This window comes from Nycticebus coucang, chromosome 4 (genome assembly GCF_027406575.1).
Source record: "Nycticebus coucang isolate mNycCou1 chromosome 4, mNycCou1.pri, whole genome shotgun sequence".
Classification (NCBI taxonomy): domain Eukaryota; kingdom Metazoa; phylum Chordata; class Mammalia; order Primates; family Lorisidae; genus Nycticebus; species Nycticebus coucang.
Genome location: NC_069783.1, coordinates 90,059,621 through 90,074,762, shown reverse-complemented (window position 1 = coordinate 90,074,762; position 15,142 = coordinate 90,059,621). Strand labels below are relative to the sequence as shown.

The following is a 15,142-nucleotide window of genomic DNA, read 5'->3' as shown; positions in this document are numbered from 1 at the left end:
TCAAACAGCTGTTTTGGATATTCTGTCCAGACTTTATGGTTATTTATGATAGACATTAAGTCTGATACCAGCAATTCTGTCATTCTCAGTATTGGAAATCAGAGGATATTCCAGAATGCTTGCATCTACATCCTTCAGCATCCTTTAAATACAGTATAAGATTTAAGGAACAGAATTTGAAGAGTCTAAATAATTGACTTTTTTCTTTTGCTTCCCACAAATTGGATGCATTCATATAGGTTAAACATACCTGATTTGAAAATCAAAAATCTGAAATACTCCACAATACTCCAAAATCTAAAACTTTCTGAGTGTCAACATGATTCTTAAAGGGAACATTCATTGGAGCATTTCTAATTTCAGATTCTCAGATTAGGAGTGCTCAACCAGTAAGTATAATGTAAATATTCTAAAATGCATTTTGGATAAGGGATACTCTGTATCTGCAAGTCTTCTTTGTAATTTTCTTTGTGTATTATTAGCATTCACCCCAACAGAAAAAATAATGCATGTTTCTGCTTGAAATCTTTCAAGGATATTTATAAAAGGAGGAACTATACAAACAGACAATCTAAATCATTTTCCTTTTACACATCACCACTGACATAAAGGAATCATCCTTATTTTCTAACAGTTGTTCATTTACCTTTTCAGATCTCTGTTTTGTTCCCCCAACTACATTATAAAGTACCTGAGAGCAGAAACTACAAATTACTTTTCTTTACATCTTTCATAGGATTGAATACTTTTTTTTGAGATGAAGTCTGGCTCTGTTGCCCAGGATAGAGTGTCATGGCATCAGCCTAGCTCACAGAAACCTCAAACTCCTGGATTTAAGTAATCCTCCTGCCTCAGCTTCCCAAGGCCAATTTTTCTATTTTTAATATAAATGGAGTCTCATTCTTACTCAGGCTGATTTTGATTCCTGGGCTTGAGTGATACTCCCAACTTGGCTTCCCAGAATGCTAGGATTACAGGCCTGAGCCACTGTGCCTGGTCTAGGATTGAACATTTTACATTAGACATTATAGATACAAGGTGGCAGATTATAATATTAGAGTCATTTTTTATATCTATACTGTTATATGCCCTTATTTTGAGTGAAACATAAAAACTATTGGTGACATAGTATCTTTTTAAAAAGGAAGGAAGAAAGAAAGAAAAGGAGGGAGGAAGGGAAAGAGGGAAGGAAGGAAGGAAAGATGGAAGGAAGGAAGGAACGAAACTTACTTAGTTATCTCTTCTCTATTTATGGCTATAGCAAGTTCCTGTAGCTGGAGGGTAAGCTTATCCAAAAGATTATACTCCTCTTCTTTTCTCTCATTATAGTTTCCAACAGGTGCAACTTCATCAGCCTATGAGAGAATACAGACCTATTTCATTGAAAAATTATTTTCACTTTCCTATTTAAAAGAGTAACAAAAATTCCCATAAGTGCTATAAGACAAAGTAAATATCATTGTGAGATTATACCTACCTTAGGGAAATAAATAAAATTTATAAAAGAAATAAAGATTATTAAGCTGGAATGAAAACCAAGAAAGAAATAAAATTATCTCAGTTGTTTTTGGTTTTTGTTTTGTTTTCTTGCTAAGTTTTGAAGACTTTCCATAGAGTGCAAGAGACAGGTTTTGATAAGACACTGGCTTTAGAGGCAAAGGCACCAAACGCATCTTCTGCCACTTACTGACACTAGAGATAAGGTTGCTTCATCACTGAGAGCCTCAGTTTCCTCATTAGTAAAAAAAGAATAATTAGGTTTTCAAACGTAGGGTCTACTATGCTGAAAAGTCTTGAGTCACTGGAGAAATTCAAAAGAGATGCTCAGGGACCAAGTGTCCTAAGATGCAGTGAAGGGGGTTAATAAACGGCCAGGGAGCTGCCAGGAGTCTTCCACTTTAAACGGAATCTTGGCCCTGGTCTCCTAGGGCAAGGCTCATGACATTTAAAAAAAAAAAAAGATACTGAAAGGATTGCCAAGGATAAATTCTCTTTCTTCTTATTTCTGCAGTCATTGATATCAGAGCTGCCCTGTCTGTGTGATATAAGAAGTTTCTTTACCACTTACCCTCAGGACCACATTATTCTTTTCCCACAGTGAATTTAAAAACAATTCTAAACTGTAAAATATAAAACTTACAAAGTGCAAAAATAAAAGATAGCTCCTTCCATCCAGGACTGAGTCCTCAATGGAGTGGGAGAGTTCACCAAATACTTTTCAGTATTTGGAGTCCTGGCATTTTTGCTCTGACACACAGACTCTGACGCAAGCCTGTTTGAGAAGTCAGCACTGATTGCAGGTAGACTTTGTCATTAAGGCAAACCCAGGAACTTACCAACTTAAATTAATTCCCACTTAATGAATATATTTGTATAAAAAGATTTTTCTAATATGATTAACCATAATACTTACTTTACTTAATTTTTGAAGAGCATTTTTATTTTCATCTATTGCCTGTTTTATCTGGATACATCTAAATTTTCAAAAAGAAAGAAAATATATTGATTTTTCTATTGTCAGAACCAGAAAGCTACTTTAGAAATCATTCCCAGTTTACAATTTTTGAGCAGGCAAGGCAATTAGCCATCGCACGTCAATATCCCAGTGACAATATTAAAAAAAATTCACATGTCAATGCTTCTCCACTCTTTAGCACAGATGATTTTCATAGCCAAGATCTAAAGTACACAGACATGATAACTAAGGCTCAGAAATCTTCTGTGCCTCTGGGCGTGTTTCCTCTAAAATAAGGAAGAACACTGGACTTTAAAATGCTTCTCCAGCTCTAAAATTCCATAAACCTAGGAACTAGCTACAGAGACATTGATAATAATAGCTAAAATTATTGTGTGGCAACCATAATGTTAAGCATTTTATAAGCATCACCCCATTTAAGTGTAACAACCTTCACTCCAGTTCAAAGTAAAATTCTATAAAGCGTCCAAGTTCACATAACTAGCCAACAGTAGAGTAACAATATGAGGGCAGCTTAGGATTCCATAGCTGGTGTTTTCCCACCACAGCATTGCCCTTTTGAACTTGGCTTGTCCATGCAGGTGCAATGTTTTAGTTATTCCATAGACAAATCATGTAATTTAGCTTAAGCCTTAAATACCCAAATGAGAAGTAAAAAAGTCAACAAAAATGGGCTACAGTTAATGACGAGAGATCATTAAACAAATAAAATTTCTGGGCGGCGCCTGTGGCTCAGTGAGTAAGGCGCCGGCCCCATATACCGAGGGTAGCGGGTTCAAACCCAGCCCCGGCCAAACTGCAATAAAAAAATAGCCGGGCGTTGTGGCGGGCGCCTGTAGTCCCAGCTGCTCGGGAGGCTGAGGCAAGAGAATCGCGTAAGCCCAAGAGTTAGAGGTTGCTGTGAGCTGTGTGACGCCACGGCACTCTACCGAGGGCGGTACAGTGAGACTCTGTCTCTACAAAAAAAAAAAAAAAAAAAAATTTCTTATCAAACAATAAACTACAAAAGTCAGTACTTTTTATACCATTTGAGTCATGAATGTTAAATGAAATATGCAGAAAAATGGAGGATAACAGCTTTTCTGAAGAGGGCAGAAAAAGAGAACCAAACTGAGGATGATCCTGCTAGCCGCCTCTGCAAAAGTCCCTCTCCCACCCTTTTTCTTTGCTGGCTTCCCACTGGCATCTCTGTTCTCAGCCCCACTGCAGCTAAGATGGGCACGGGGCCCAGGGCTAGCCAAGGAAACATAAGAAAGAATGCTAAGGATTGCCTCCCATTTTATTCTCCCCTACCAAGCATGAAAAGATTCCCTCCCTTTTTGCCCTTAGATACTGAAGCCCAAGGACTTTGTAACTGTAAGAAGAGACATCACAAGCCAAGCATGGCACAGCAGAATGACAGCAAGGGCTGGTCTTTGAGGATATCAGAAGCCACTGAGCCACCCTGGGAGAACCTAGCTTCAGGCTCTTACCAAATGAGACTGACAGTATAACCCACTTATTTTCACAGGTGTCTTGTTACTTGACCAAAAAAGAAATCTTTACTGAAGTGTAGACTCAGAAATTTCACTTAAGGGCAGGAGTGGAAAGCTATTTTTATATAGTACACAATTTTTTTAAATTATGTATTAGAATTATCCCCTATTTATCTATAAAATCACTGAAGCCCTGAAACAGTTCAGATATTTTAAGACTTCTGGTTCAGGATAAGAACTAGGCACATATTCATCTTCACTGCCTCCTGAAATACCACAAAAATGATTAAAACATTTTAAAAGGTAATAAACTCTGAACACTGAGAAGAGGGATGACTATCCAGAAAGAGATTTCAACTAATTTCTCCTGCATAGTTAAAAGCTAGAACCACATTCTTCTGTAACAGAACAGCTACAGATCTGAGAAAAAAGATGAGAGAATGAATGACTTATACTATGACAGATGTAATGTTAATCTAATTATCATTTACAATTTAGAAATAACATGAGTCAGGTTATTTAATATAAGCTTTGCAGATAGGGAAAATCATCACTCAAGTTCCTTGGCAATGAAATGGTATTTATGTTGTTTTATGAATACTGTGTGAGGAAGGAAAAATACTTGTGTAATAAATCACCTTACTACATCCCACTGATGTAGCCTACATGTAGTTATAATAGGTAAAAAGTCATAGCAATTGTTAGAATAAAATTGCACCAGTAATTGCCTTGAGACAGTGATTTTAAATACTGGTTAGAGTCAAAAGTAAGGGGAGATGACTAAGATTTTAGTATTCATTAAAAGAGATGTAGAGTAAAAGGAACTAAAGAAATGTGTTCTAGAATGCTTGCCATGATTTTGCAAAATGGCTTAAAGTTAATTTATAAATAACTTATAATGCCTTATCATTCTTTCTCTATCCCCTCTGGCCCCGTTCATTGGGCATTGTTTTAGGCACATTATAGACTTTTACTCATATTTTAATATGTTTTCTAATTTTCAGATATTCAAAAGTTAAGCAAAATATGGGAAAGGGTAAATAATAAAGAATCAGAGAGTAAATAATAAAAAATCACAGAAGGAAAACATGCTATTCATTGCAAACTAATGTCTTAGTTGATATCTTCACATACATTTCTTCTCACTTATGATCAATTTTAATCAACTTATGTTTCCACATCTAGTCCTGAGGTTCCCTTATTAGGGTGACCTTCTAGTTCTGTTCTCTTTTTACAGAGTGTCATGCTACCTGTAAGACCTCTGTCTTTATTGTACATATATTTTCTTATATATGGATACTCCACAGTGGCCAGACCAGTTATATTACCGAGGAAGCAGTCACTGGGACTTTGGGCCACCTCTTACATACTTGAGGATAAAGTGGTTCTTGGTCAGGATCTTATCAGTCTATGAAGCAAAAAAGAAGAAAGAGAAGCATATGTTTCATAAAGTTCTAGATGGAAGTGAGTTTCTTAGTGAAGTCTCTTGGTTAGTCTTGTTGGAGTACTGAGTGGGTATAACACAGGAGCAAATCAGTTGAAGTTACTAGACCGTAGACCCTCTTGTAGAATTTCTGTAGGTCTTTTCTGTGTAACAGATTTTTGGAAATAAAGTAGCATAATAAAATAGTTATTTTAGTGTATTAAGGTGAGATAATATCAGAGATGTATTAGATAAGGCAGTATGCAAATCCAAAGTCTTTGTTTGGCATATCATGGGGCTCCTTAGCAGTGTCCATTCCTTCCTTTGAAGCTGCCAGTTTTGATAGTTTCAGTTCAGTCACATATGGCTATTTTCCAAGATTGGTTTGGACACTCTTTTACATTTTTATAAGCTGAAACAGCAACAACTTTTTATTTTTGTTTCATTTCCCACACCTTCACATGTGATGTACTATATATATAATGCATATATATAGTAAATGTATTTTTAAAGCCCTTAAAATAAGTATCTGAGGAGACAGAGCCATACAGTGACCAAATTGCTTTTACAAAATTACCTAGTTGTCTAGAGACTCACACAGCTAGAATCCAGTTCTCCTCCCTTCCAATTTAGGAATTTAAAATACTTTCTAGGCTTTTAAGGAAAGTCAATCTTTAAACCCAGTCAAAGGTGGCATGAAGAAGATTCTACAACACACATTGAAATACAATTTTTAGGGACAGGGAGTCGTTCCTGCAGCAATCTATCACGGGTGGAATGGATGTGTCACTGTACTTGAGCAAACTGGAAAAAAAAACACAGTTGGCTCCCACTGCAGGACTTGCATGACAATAAGGGAGGGTTGCTGCTAACAAAGAAACTGCTTTTATCCATCACCAGAGGAGGAACGTGACCCTTCTCAGATGAGCTACTGACTCTTCTCTTCCATCATCCATGTCACTAATGGTGGATACCAAGATGTTTCAGCAGATGGGAGGAAGAGTAAAGACACTGATTTACATTTAGATTTAGTTAAGACCCTTTTATAATAATTGTTGTGATTTTTTTAAAAATCTGACAGTTAGCCCCCTTTTTCTCTTACCTTAACTCTCTGTTTTCTGTCCTTACCAGAGGATTCTTCTCTAAGAAAAAATTAATGACCTGGAAAGAATCATGGTGGCTGAAGACGTTTCCTGTACACTGGGGTTAAAATCCATCCCATTCTGAGATTAGAAGCTCCTAAGACTAAAAGCTGGTTCCCAGCCCACACTGAGCCCTGCCCACACATAAAGAATTCCATTCTCATTCAGGGGATGAGGAAAGACACCTATACATATAATAATGTAAGAACTTAGGAAAGCTCCTAGGATAATCAACCTAGTTCCTCATTCTTAACCACAAATGGATAACAAGGACCATCAAAAATTATAAAGAAAACCAGCAACATGAAAGATAAAATTTAAGACTAACCAAAAATTAATTAATTAAAAGAATCTGAGCCCAGACTGAGCATAGTGGCTCACGCCTGTAATCCTAACACTCTGGGAGGCAGATGTGGGTGGACTGCTTGAACGCAGGAGTTCGAGACCAGCCTAAGCAGGAGTGAGATCCTGTTTCTACTAAAAAATAGAAAGATTAATGAGGTGTAGTGGTGCATGTCTGTAGTCCCAGCTACTTGGAAGACTGAAGCAAGAGGATCTCTTGAGCCCAGGAGACTGAGGTTGCTGTGAGCTATGATGTCCTGGCACTCGACCCAGGGTGACAGAGTGAGACTCTGTCTCAAAAAAAAAAGAAAGAAAGACTCACAAGACCAGCCAAAGACTCACAAGACTCTCTATCAAAATTTAAAAAATTGGCGAGGCATGGTGATGCATGTCTGTAGTCCCAGCTACCCAGGAGGCTGAGAGAGAAGGATTGGTTGAGCCCAGGAGTTTGAAGTTTCAGTGAGCTATAATGATGCCACTGCACTCTAGTCAGGAGGACAAGGGAGAGACTCCATCTCAAAAAAAAAAAGAGAGAGAGAGAGAGCTAGAGGAACAGTCCAGGATGTTCAACACCTGATTCAAAGATATTTCAGGAAGAAAACAACAAAAAGAAGGGTATATGTATACCATGGAATACTATTCAGCCATTAAAAAAAATGGAGACTTTACATCCTTTGTATTAACCTGGATGGAAGTGGAAGACATTATTCTTAGTAAAGCATCACAAGAATGGAGAAGCATGAATCCTATGTACTCAATCTTGATATGAGGACAATTAATGACAATTAAGGTTATGGCGGGGGGGGGGAAGCAGAAAGAGGGATGGAGGGAGGGGGGTGGGGCCTTAGTGTGTGTCACACTTTATGGGGGCAGGACATGATTGCAAGGGGGACTTTACCTAACAATTGCAATCAGTGTAACTGGCTTATTGTACCCTCAATGAATCCCCAACAATAAAAAAAAAAAAAAAAAGAAAAAAAATACCCATTGTTAAAAAAAAAAAAAAAAAGAAATTATCTTTTGTAGAATAAACCCTCCCAAAGCTCATGAGACGTAAGTTTTCAAACTGAAAGACATACTGAGTGTTGAAGAGAAAAAAATACACCTAAATATATCATGATGACCTTTTAAAACACTAAGGCCAAAGAGAAAATCCAAACCAGGTCAATGACGCACAGTAAAGAAATGATAATCAGACTTATCAGCATCATTGCCTACAAAGAAAATAGAACAATGTCTTCAAGAATTTAAGCAGAAATTATTTTGAGTCCTATAACCAGCTAATAATCAAATGAAAGGATGACACAACATTTTCAGACATGCAAATATCAATATGAGTTTTTGTTGTTGTTGTTTTTGAGACACAGTCTCAAGCTATTGCCCTGGGTAGAGTACCGTGGTGTCATAGCTCACAGAAACCTCCAACTTTGGCTCAAGTGATCCTCTTGCCTGTTTTTCTATTTTTAGTGGAGATGGGAATCTCACTTTTTTTTTTTTCCTCAGGTTCATCTTGATCTCGTGAGCTCAAGCAGACTACCTGCCTCAGCCTCCCAGAATGCTAGGATTACAGGAGTGAGCCACCATGCCCAGCCTCAACATGAGTTGTTAAATGACTGTGAGGGCACCTTTTTAGGCACAGAGAAGACTACTTATGGTTCCTTGGGCTTAAAAATAGTTGCTAAAATAAAACTTAAAAACTTAGTTTTCCCTGGGACTTCAAATTTATTCCATAAATCTTACTCTGTTTTTAAATCCAGTAAAGCAAGTACCATCACTTTCACCTTTATTAAAGTCATTGATTAATCCAACTTAAGCTAAATTTCTTAAACAGTCCTACTAATAATTATAACTTAAATCTCATTTGATATTTTAAAAGTCATTTAAAAGTCAATTTTGCTTTTAAGCACTTTGAATGCCTGACTTAAGTAAAATTTTTCCGAACAATTCTAATGAATTGTTTAAACTAATAGAACAACTCTCATGTTCTTTTGAATGCTATAAACTCTTCAAATATCTCAAACACACAGATTCTTAATGATGTCCTAAATGTATTAATAGTTCAATTAAATTTAGTTCATGTCTATTTAATTTTCATTTCTTTTCTTTTTTTTTTTTTGGAGACAGAGTCTCACTATGTCACCCTTGGTAGAGTGCTGTGGCGTCCAACTCACAGCAACCTCAAACTCTTGGGCTTAAGCGATTCTCTTGACTCAGCCTCCCAAGTAGCTGGGACTACAGGAGCCCACCACAATGCCTGGCTATTTTTTTGTTGAAGTTGTCATTGTTGTTTGGCTAGCCTGGGACGGATTCAAATCCGCCACCCTCGGTGTATGTGGCTGATGCCATAACCACTGTGCTATGGCGCCAAGCCCATGTCTATTTAATTTTGAACTCTCCCAATAAACTCTTTATTTCCACATAAATAAAGGAAAAACAAAAACTCTTACCCACCTAAAGAATAGTATTGTCATCTCAAGGAAGTTAAAGTCACCATTACAAGCAAGGGCCAATAGTTTATAGACATAATTGTGATCAGACCACTGGATCTGAGCCAAGGACGTAGGGTCATTCTGCCTAATCTATGATGTTCACACTAAGCAGTTTATATAGATGCCATCGCAACAACAACTATCATATTTAGAGTGTCTAGACTGGTTCCTTCTAAATTCAAGTTAGTCACTATATAATTGTTCTACATGATTCCAAAGGTCCAAAGCCTATACCCCCTTTGAGATTATAGTTAAGTGCCTTCCCCTACTTGACTGATTTTGCATTTCTTAGCTGTCTTAAGACACTTGTATTGTCTTTCACTTTTTCTTACAGTAATATTAGACTTATTGACTATGTGAAACTTAATTTTTCTCATCTGTCTTAGTAAGTGTTTCACAGTGTTACTGCGAAGATTAATTAAGTAAAAGGTTATAGAGTACAGAGCACAATGCTTGGCACATAGAGTACAAAAGGACTGTAAGTTGTCTTCCTCCTCAACATTTACAATTCCTCATTTAATCTGACCTTTACATTATCTAGACCTGATAGATAAGGATAACTAAGAAATATTTTTGAGTACATTTTACAAAATTTAATTCATTGTTACTTTTTTTTTTTTGAAACAGAGTCTTAATTTTGTCACCCTCGGTAGAGGGCTGTGGCATCATAGCTCACAGCAACCTTAAACTCCTGGTCTGAAGCAATTCTTTTGCCTCAGCCTCCCAAGTAGCTGGGACTATAGGTGCCCACCACAAGGCCTGGCTCATTTTAGAGATGACATCTTGCTCTGGCTCAGACCAGTCTCGAACCTGTGAGCTCAGGTAATCCACCCACCTCGGCCTCCTAAGTGCTGGCATTACAGACATGAGCCACCGCACCCGGCCTCAATGTTACCTTAATACTATTTCCCATTACAGTATTATATTGTCTTCTTGGAAATTATATTAATAAAAAGAAAGAACACCAGTCTCAAACAATACGTGTAGCTCCTAGGAAACTTATATAACTTAGCATATTTTACCTTTGGTAAATATCTCGCCTTTTATTGGGTTCTAGAGCTCCTTTCAATTGGCCCTCAGAAAGCAAACTGTCAACCTACAACAAACAGAGACAGTTTAAAATATCACATTGTTAAATACCACATCACGTCAGGGAAAAAACATTTAATTCTTTTTCCAATATTTTCTAACGAATATTTTTAAACAAACATCAAAATTGAAAGATATTTACAGTTGAATATTCAATACACCCACTATCTAAGTTCTCCCATTAACATCTTACCATACTTATTTGAATTATGTAGCAATCCATCTTGCTTTTTATGCATTTCAAAGTAAATTGCAGTCATCAGTACATTTCTCCCTAATGTACTATGGGTAAATCATTTAATATAAAATTTACATACAGAGAAATGCACTATCCTGAAATGTACATTTATTTTTAACAAACGCACATACCTGTGTAACTCAGATCCCTACCAAGATACAGAAAATTACAATCACCCTAAAATGCTTCCTCATGCCTTTTCCAGTAAATCCCAACCCCATACTTCCAGATAAAATTTGTTTTGATTTTTTCCACCATAAGTCAGGTTTTTTGCTCTTGAACTTTTATACAATTGTATTCATATAATATGTACTCTTTTTGCATTTTAAAGTTTTCATATCTTTTTTGTATTTTTAAATTCATATCATAGTTGCACACAGAATATGTACTCTCATGTAACTTTACACACAGCGTATTTTTGAGATACTCCCATATTGTTGTATCATTCATTTATTCCTTATTATTACTTTTTTTTTTTTTGAGACAGTCTCACTATGTCACCCTTCGTAGAGTGCTGTGGCATCACAGCTCACAGCAACCTCAAACTCTTGGGCTTAAGCAATTCTCTTGCCTCAGCCTCCTGGTTAAATAATCTTTGCAATAGTTTAGGTGTTTTGGTTTTTATTTTGGATTTTTTGGGGGGTGAGGTTGAGACAGAGTCTCACTTTGTTGCCTTGGGTAGAGTGCCATGGTGTTACAGCTCACAGCAACTTCAAATTCTTGGGCTCAAGAGATCCTTCTACCTCAGTCTCCCAAGTAGCTGGAACTACAGGCACCTGCCACTCTGCCCTGGCTAGCTTTTCTACTTTTAGTAGCGTCGGGGTCTCACCCTTGCTCAGGCTGGTCTCGAACTCCTGAGCTTACACAATTCACCCATCTCTGCCTCTTAGAGTGCTAGATTTCAGGCAGGAGCCACAGTGTTTTAATAATCATTTTTATAGTTTACTTTTAAAACTTTTCTTGGTTCTCCTAATTTCTCACTAAATTTAAAATTAGGTTAAAATAAAGGTCAAAAACTGGACAAAATATGAGCATCTGTAAATCTCTCATCTGCCAATGATCATAAAATAATTTAATTTTGTGTAAAAAGATTCTGTAATAGATCACATAAAATATAAAATTAGTAAAATAAGAACTTCAGAAAATAACTTTTTAATTGCTATTTACTTTTTTCTTTTTTAATTTTTTTTTTTTTTTTTTTTTTTGAGACAAGGTCTTGTTCTATCTCCCCATGATCATTCCTGGGCTCAAGCTATTCTGCCTCAGCCTCACTAGTAGCTGGGACTACACGCACAACTACTAGGCCCAGCTAATTTTATTATTTTTTGTAGAAATGAGATAAATCACTACATTGTCCAGCCCAGGCTCAAATTTCCAGCCTCAAGCAATCTTCTGCCTTGACCTCCTAAAGTGCTGGAATTACAGTTGTAATAGTATATGGTCCTTTTTTCTTATTTTTAAAAGTAATATACATTTAGTGAATTAAACATTTTTAACATAAAATTATGAAGAAAAACATAATAATCAAATTTTACCACACAGATATCATTTTAGCATGCTGACTTCTATATTTTTCTATGTATTTTGTATATTTAAACACATATGGAAATAGCATATATTCTATTTTATATTCCTTTTCTTTTCTTTTTTCTTTTTTGAGACTGAGCTCAAGCTGTCGCCCTGGGTAGAGTGCCATTGCATCACAGCTCACAGCAACCTCAAACTCTTGGGCTTAAGAGATTCTCTTGCTTCAGCCTCCCAAGGAGCTGGGACTACATACAGGAGCCCACCACAACGCCCGGCTATTTTTTTGTTGCAGTTGTCATTGTTGTTTAGCTGGCCCAGAGCTGGTTCCAACCCATCAGCCTGGGTGTATGTGGCTAGCGCCCTACCCACTGAGCTACCAGCGCTGCCCTATATTCCTTTTCTAAGTTGACATTTTATCACAAATATTTTCTCTAACATTAAGATCTCTTTAATAGAATTTTTCTCACAGTATTACATCCCATTATAATTTATCCATTTCCCATTATTAAATTGTGTCCATTTTGTTCTATTTTAAGTAATGTTGATGAATACTTTTATACATAAATTTCTGCCCTGATTTCTAATTATTACAAAAGGCAGATTCCTGGAAATGTAATTATCCAGGGTAAGAGCATGCATATTTGCTACAGCCTGTCATGCTGCTTTCCAGAAATACAAAGTGTCCCAAAAGTCACCCCGAAAGTTGCCATACATAGGGAAAATGGGAAATTGTAGCTAAATATACTTTTAGTTGCAAAATATTCATTACAAAACTTTACAAAGAGGTGGCCAACACGCACAGAACATTTTGTAAATATTTCATAAAATTTTGTAATGAATACTTTGTAACTAAAAGTACATTTAGCTACAATTTCCCATTTTCCCTATGTATGGAAACTTTCAGGGTGACTTTGGAAGACCCTGTACTGTATGGGCACTTTATACACTTCATCAGTGAATGCAAATGCTTGCTTCATCAGATCTGCTCAAAAACTGAGTGTCGTGATTTTTTATTCCCTGTGCAATTACTTATCTTTGAAGTTATTTATTTTTTTTTTTTTTGCAGTTTTTGGCTGGGGCTGGGTTTGAACCCGCCACCTCCGGCATGTGGGGCTGGCGCCCTACTCCGTTGAGCCACAGGCGCTGCCCAGAAGTTATTTTTTTTCCGTATGTTTATGAGTTACTTGTATTTCCTCTTTAGTTCACGTCCTCTGCTCATTTATGGGATCTTAATGTTCTTACATTATAAGACTACTTCACTTGGGTTCTTGGAAGCAACAGCAGCCTCCACCGGAAGAAGGCTCAAAGGAAGCGGCTTGGAAAGTGGAGGGAAGGAGCTGGGCCCAGAGTTGGGCTGGAAACGGTTGGTGATAAAAGTTTATAGACTGAAAGATGAGGTGAGTTGAGGGAGTTTTTGTTAGGGCAGGAGGTTGGCCAGGAGTGGAGGGAGTTAGTTGGTCTTCACGACCCGGGGCTGGGAGCAGGAAGGGTTAGAATCAAGTTTGGCCCTAGGATATGGAGGAGTAGGCGAGCGGTACAACTCGGGAAGGTAGGAGGGTGGGGGCGGGCTCCGAGGATCGGGGTGGAGTCGGGGTGAAGAAAGCGCGGCGCACGCAGTTGCGCCCGGCCTGGCGCTCGCAGGGAGCCCAGGCCCCCTCGCTGTGCCCAGGCCCCTACCTCACAGCCTGACCGTACCTGTTGCTTCAGCTCCTGACTGCGGCGCCTCAGGGCCTGGAGCGGGTCGCGAGGCCGCCTAGGCAGCATCTTCCCAGCCGCGGCACCCAGCGACCGCCGGTCGCCAAGGAAACCAAGGCGGCGGCGCCGGATGGTGACGCCATCGCTGCGCGCCCTCCTCGGAGTCGCTACAGTCCCCAGGTCTGTCGCGAAGAGAGGATGGGTGTGACTTCGAGTCGTCACACAGGTACACACACTCGGCACCCCCCGGTTGTCCCCCGCAGGTCCTGGCCAGGGAGTCGTTCTTCCTGGCCAATCCCTAAGAATTAGGGAACGCCTGGCTACTCCCGAAACTACATGTCCCACAACGCACCGGTGTTACCACGACGTTCCTGTTGGGTACTCTTATGGCATTTGTTTTATGATAGCAGTTTTGCTAAGTAATCTTAAGACAAAATCTGAGCTTCTCAAATCTTTTCATTAACCGAAAGGACAGCTTTCTTTCTTTTTTTTTTATTATTGGGGATTCATTGAGGGTACAATAAACCAGGTTACACTGATTGCATTTGTTAGGTAAAGTCCCTCTTGCAAAACAGTTTGAAGAGAAGTCTTATTAACTGTACACTTTTTCAAACTTTTTTTTTTTTTTTTTTTTTGCAGTTTTTGACTGAGGCTGAACCTGCCACCTTTGGTATATGGATCTGGCGCCCTACTCATTGAGCCACAGGCGCCACCCAAGGACAGGTTTCTTAGATTGCCTTCATGGAACGGATGTGGCATACTCTCACTTCAAAAGGCAGTTTTCAATTCTTTGCCATTTGGAGTATTGCTGAAATTTCATTTCATTCTAATTTTGCACTTTGTCCATCCCGAATTCTGTGGGGATGGTGAGTCTGTCTGTTCTACAGCAAGTCTAAACAACTAATGAGTTCTCATTATGATTGCCAGTTTACATCTACTCTCAGGGAGGTTGTAATATTTTCCCATGCGGGATTATGTCCTATAAATCCGATTCCCAAGCTCCACAACACCTAAACTGGATTTGAATAAGAATGATGATGATCCAAGCTAACCTTCTAAATGATGAACCTCATTAATATAAATGATTGTTCTCAATATAAATTGAGGCTGGCGCAGAGGCTCACAACTGTAATCCTAGCACTCTGGGAGGTTGAGGCGCGTGGATTGCTTGAGTTCAGGAGTTTTGGGGACAGCTTGAGCCACAGCTAGACCCCTTCTGTAAAAATAGCCCGGTCTTGTGGTTGGG

General features: G+C 38.3%; 1 protein-coding gene across 3 annotated transcripts in view; it reads right to left on the bottom strand.

The window, feature by feature from the left end:
• The window catches only part of NPHP1 (nephrocystin 1), a 68,088-nt gene extending 53,964 nt beyond the window's left edge, over positions 1-14,124 (bottom strand). For all 3 annotated transcript variants that reach the window (XR_008379718.1, XM_053589879.1, XM_053589880.1), the window contains exons 1-4: positions 13,897-14,124; positions 10,370-10,443; positions 2,414-2,474; positions 1,231-1,355 (exon numbers count right to left, since the gene is read on the bottom strand). Coding sequence is in view for 2 of the 3 variants with exons in the window: in XM_053589879.1 (XP_053445854.1) it covers positions 1,231-1,355; positions 2,414-2,474; positions 10,370-10,443; positions 13,897-13,965 (329 nt within the window). In the remaining variant the exon portion in view is untranslated. The remainder of the gene's footprint in view (positions 1-1,230; positions 1,356-2,413; positions 2,475-10,369; positions 10,444-13,896) is intronic.
• Between the last annotated feature and the right edge of the window lie 1,018 nt (positions 14,125-15,142).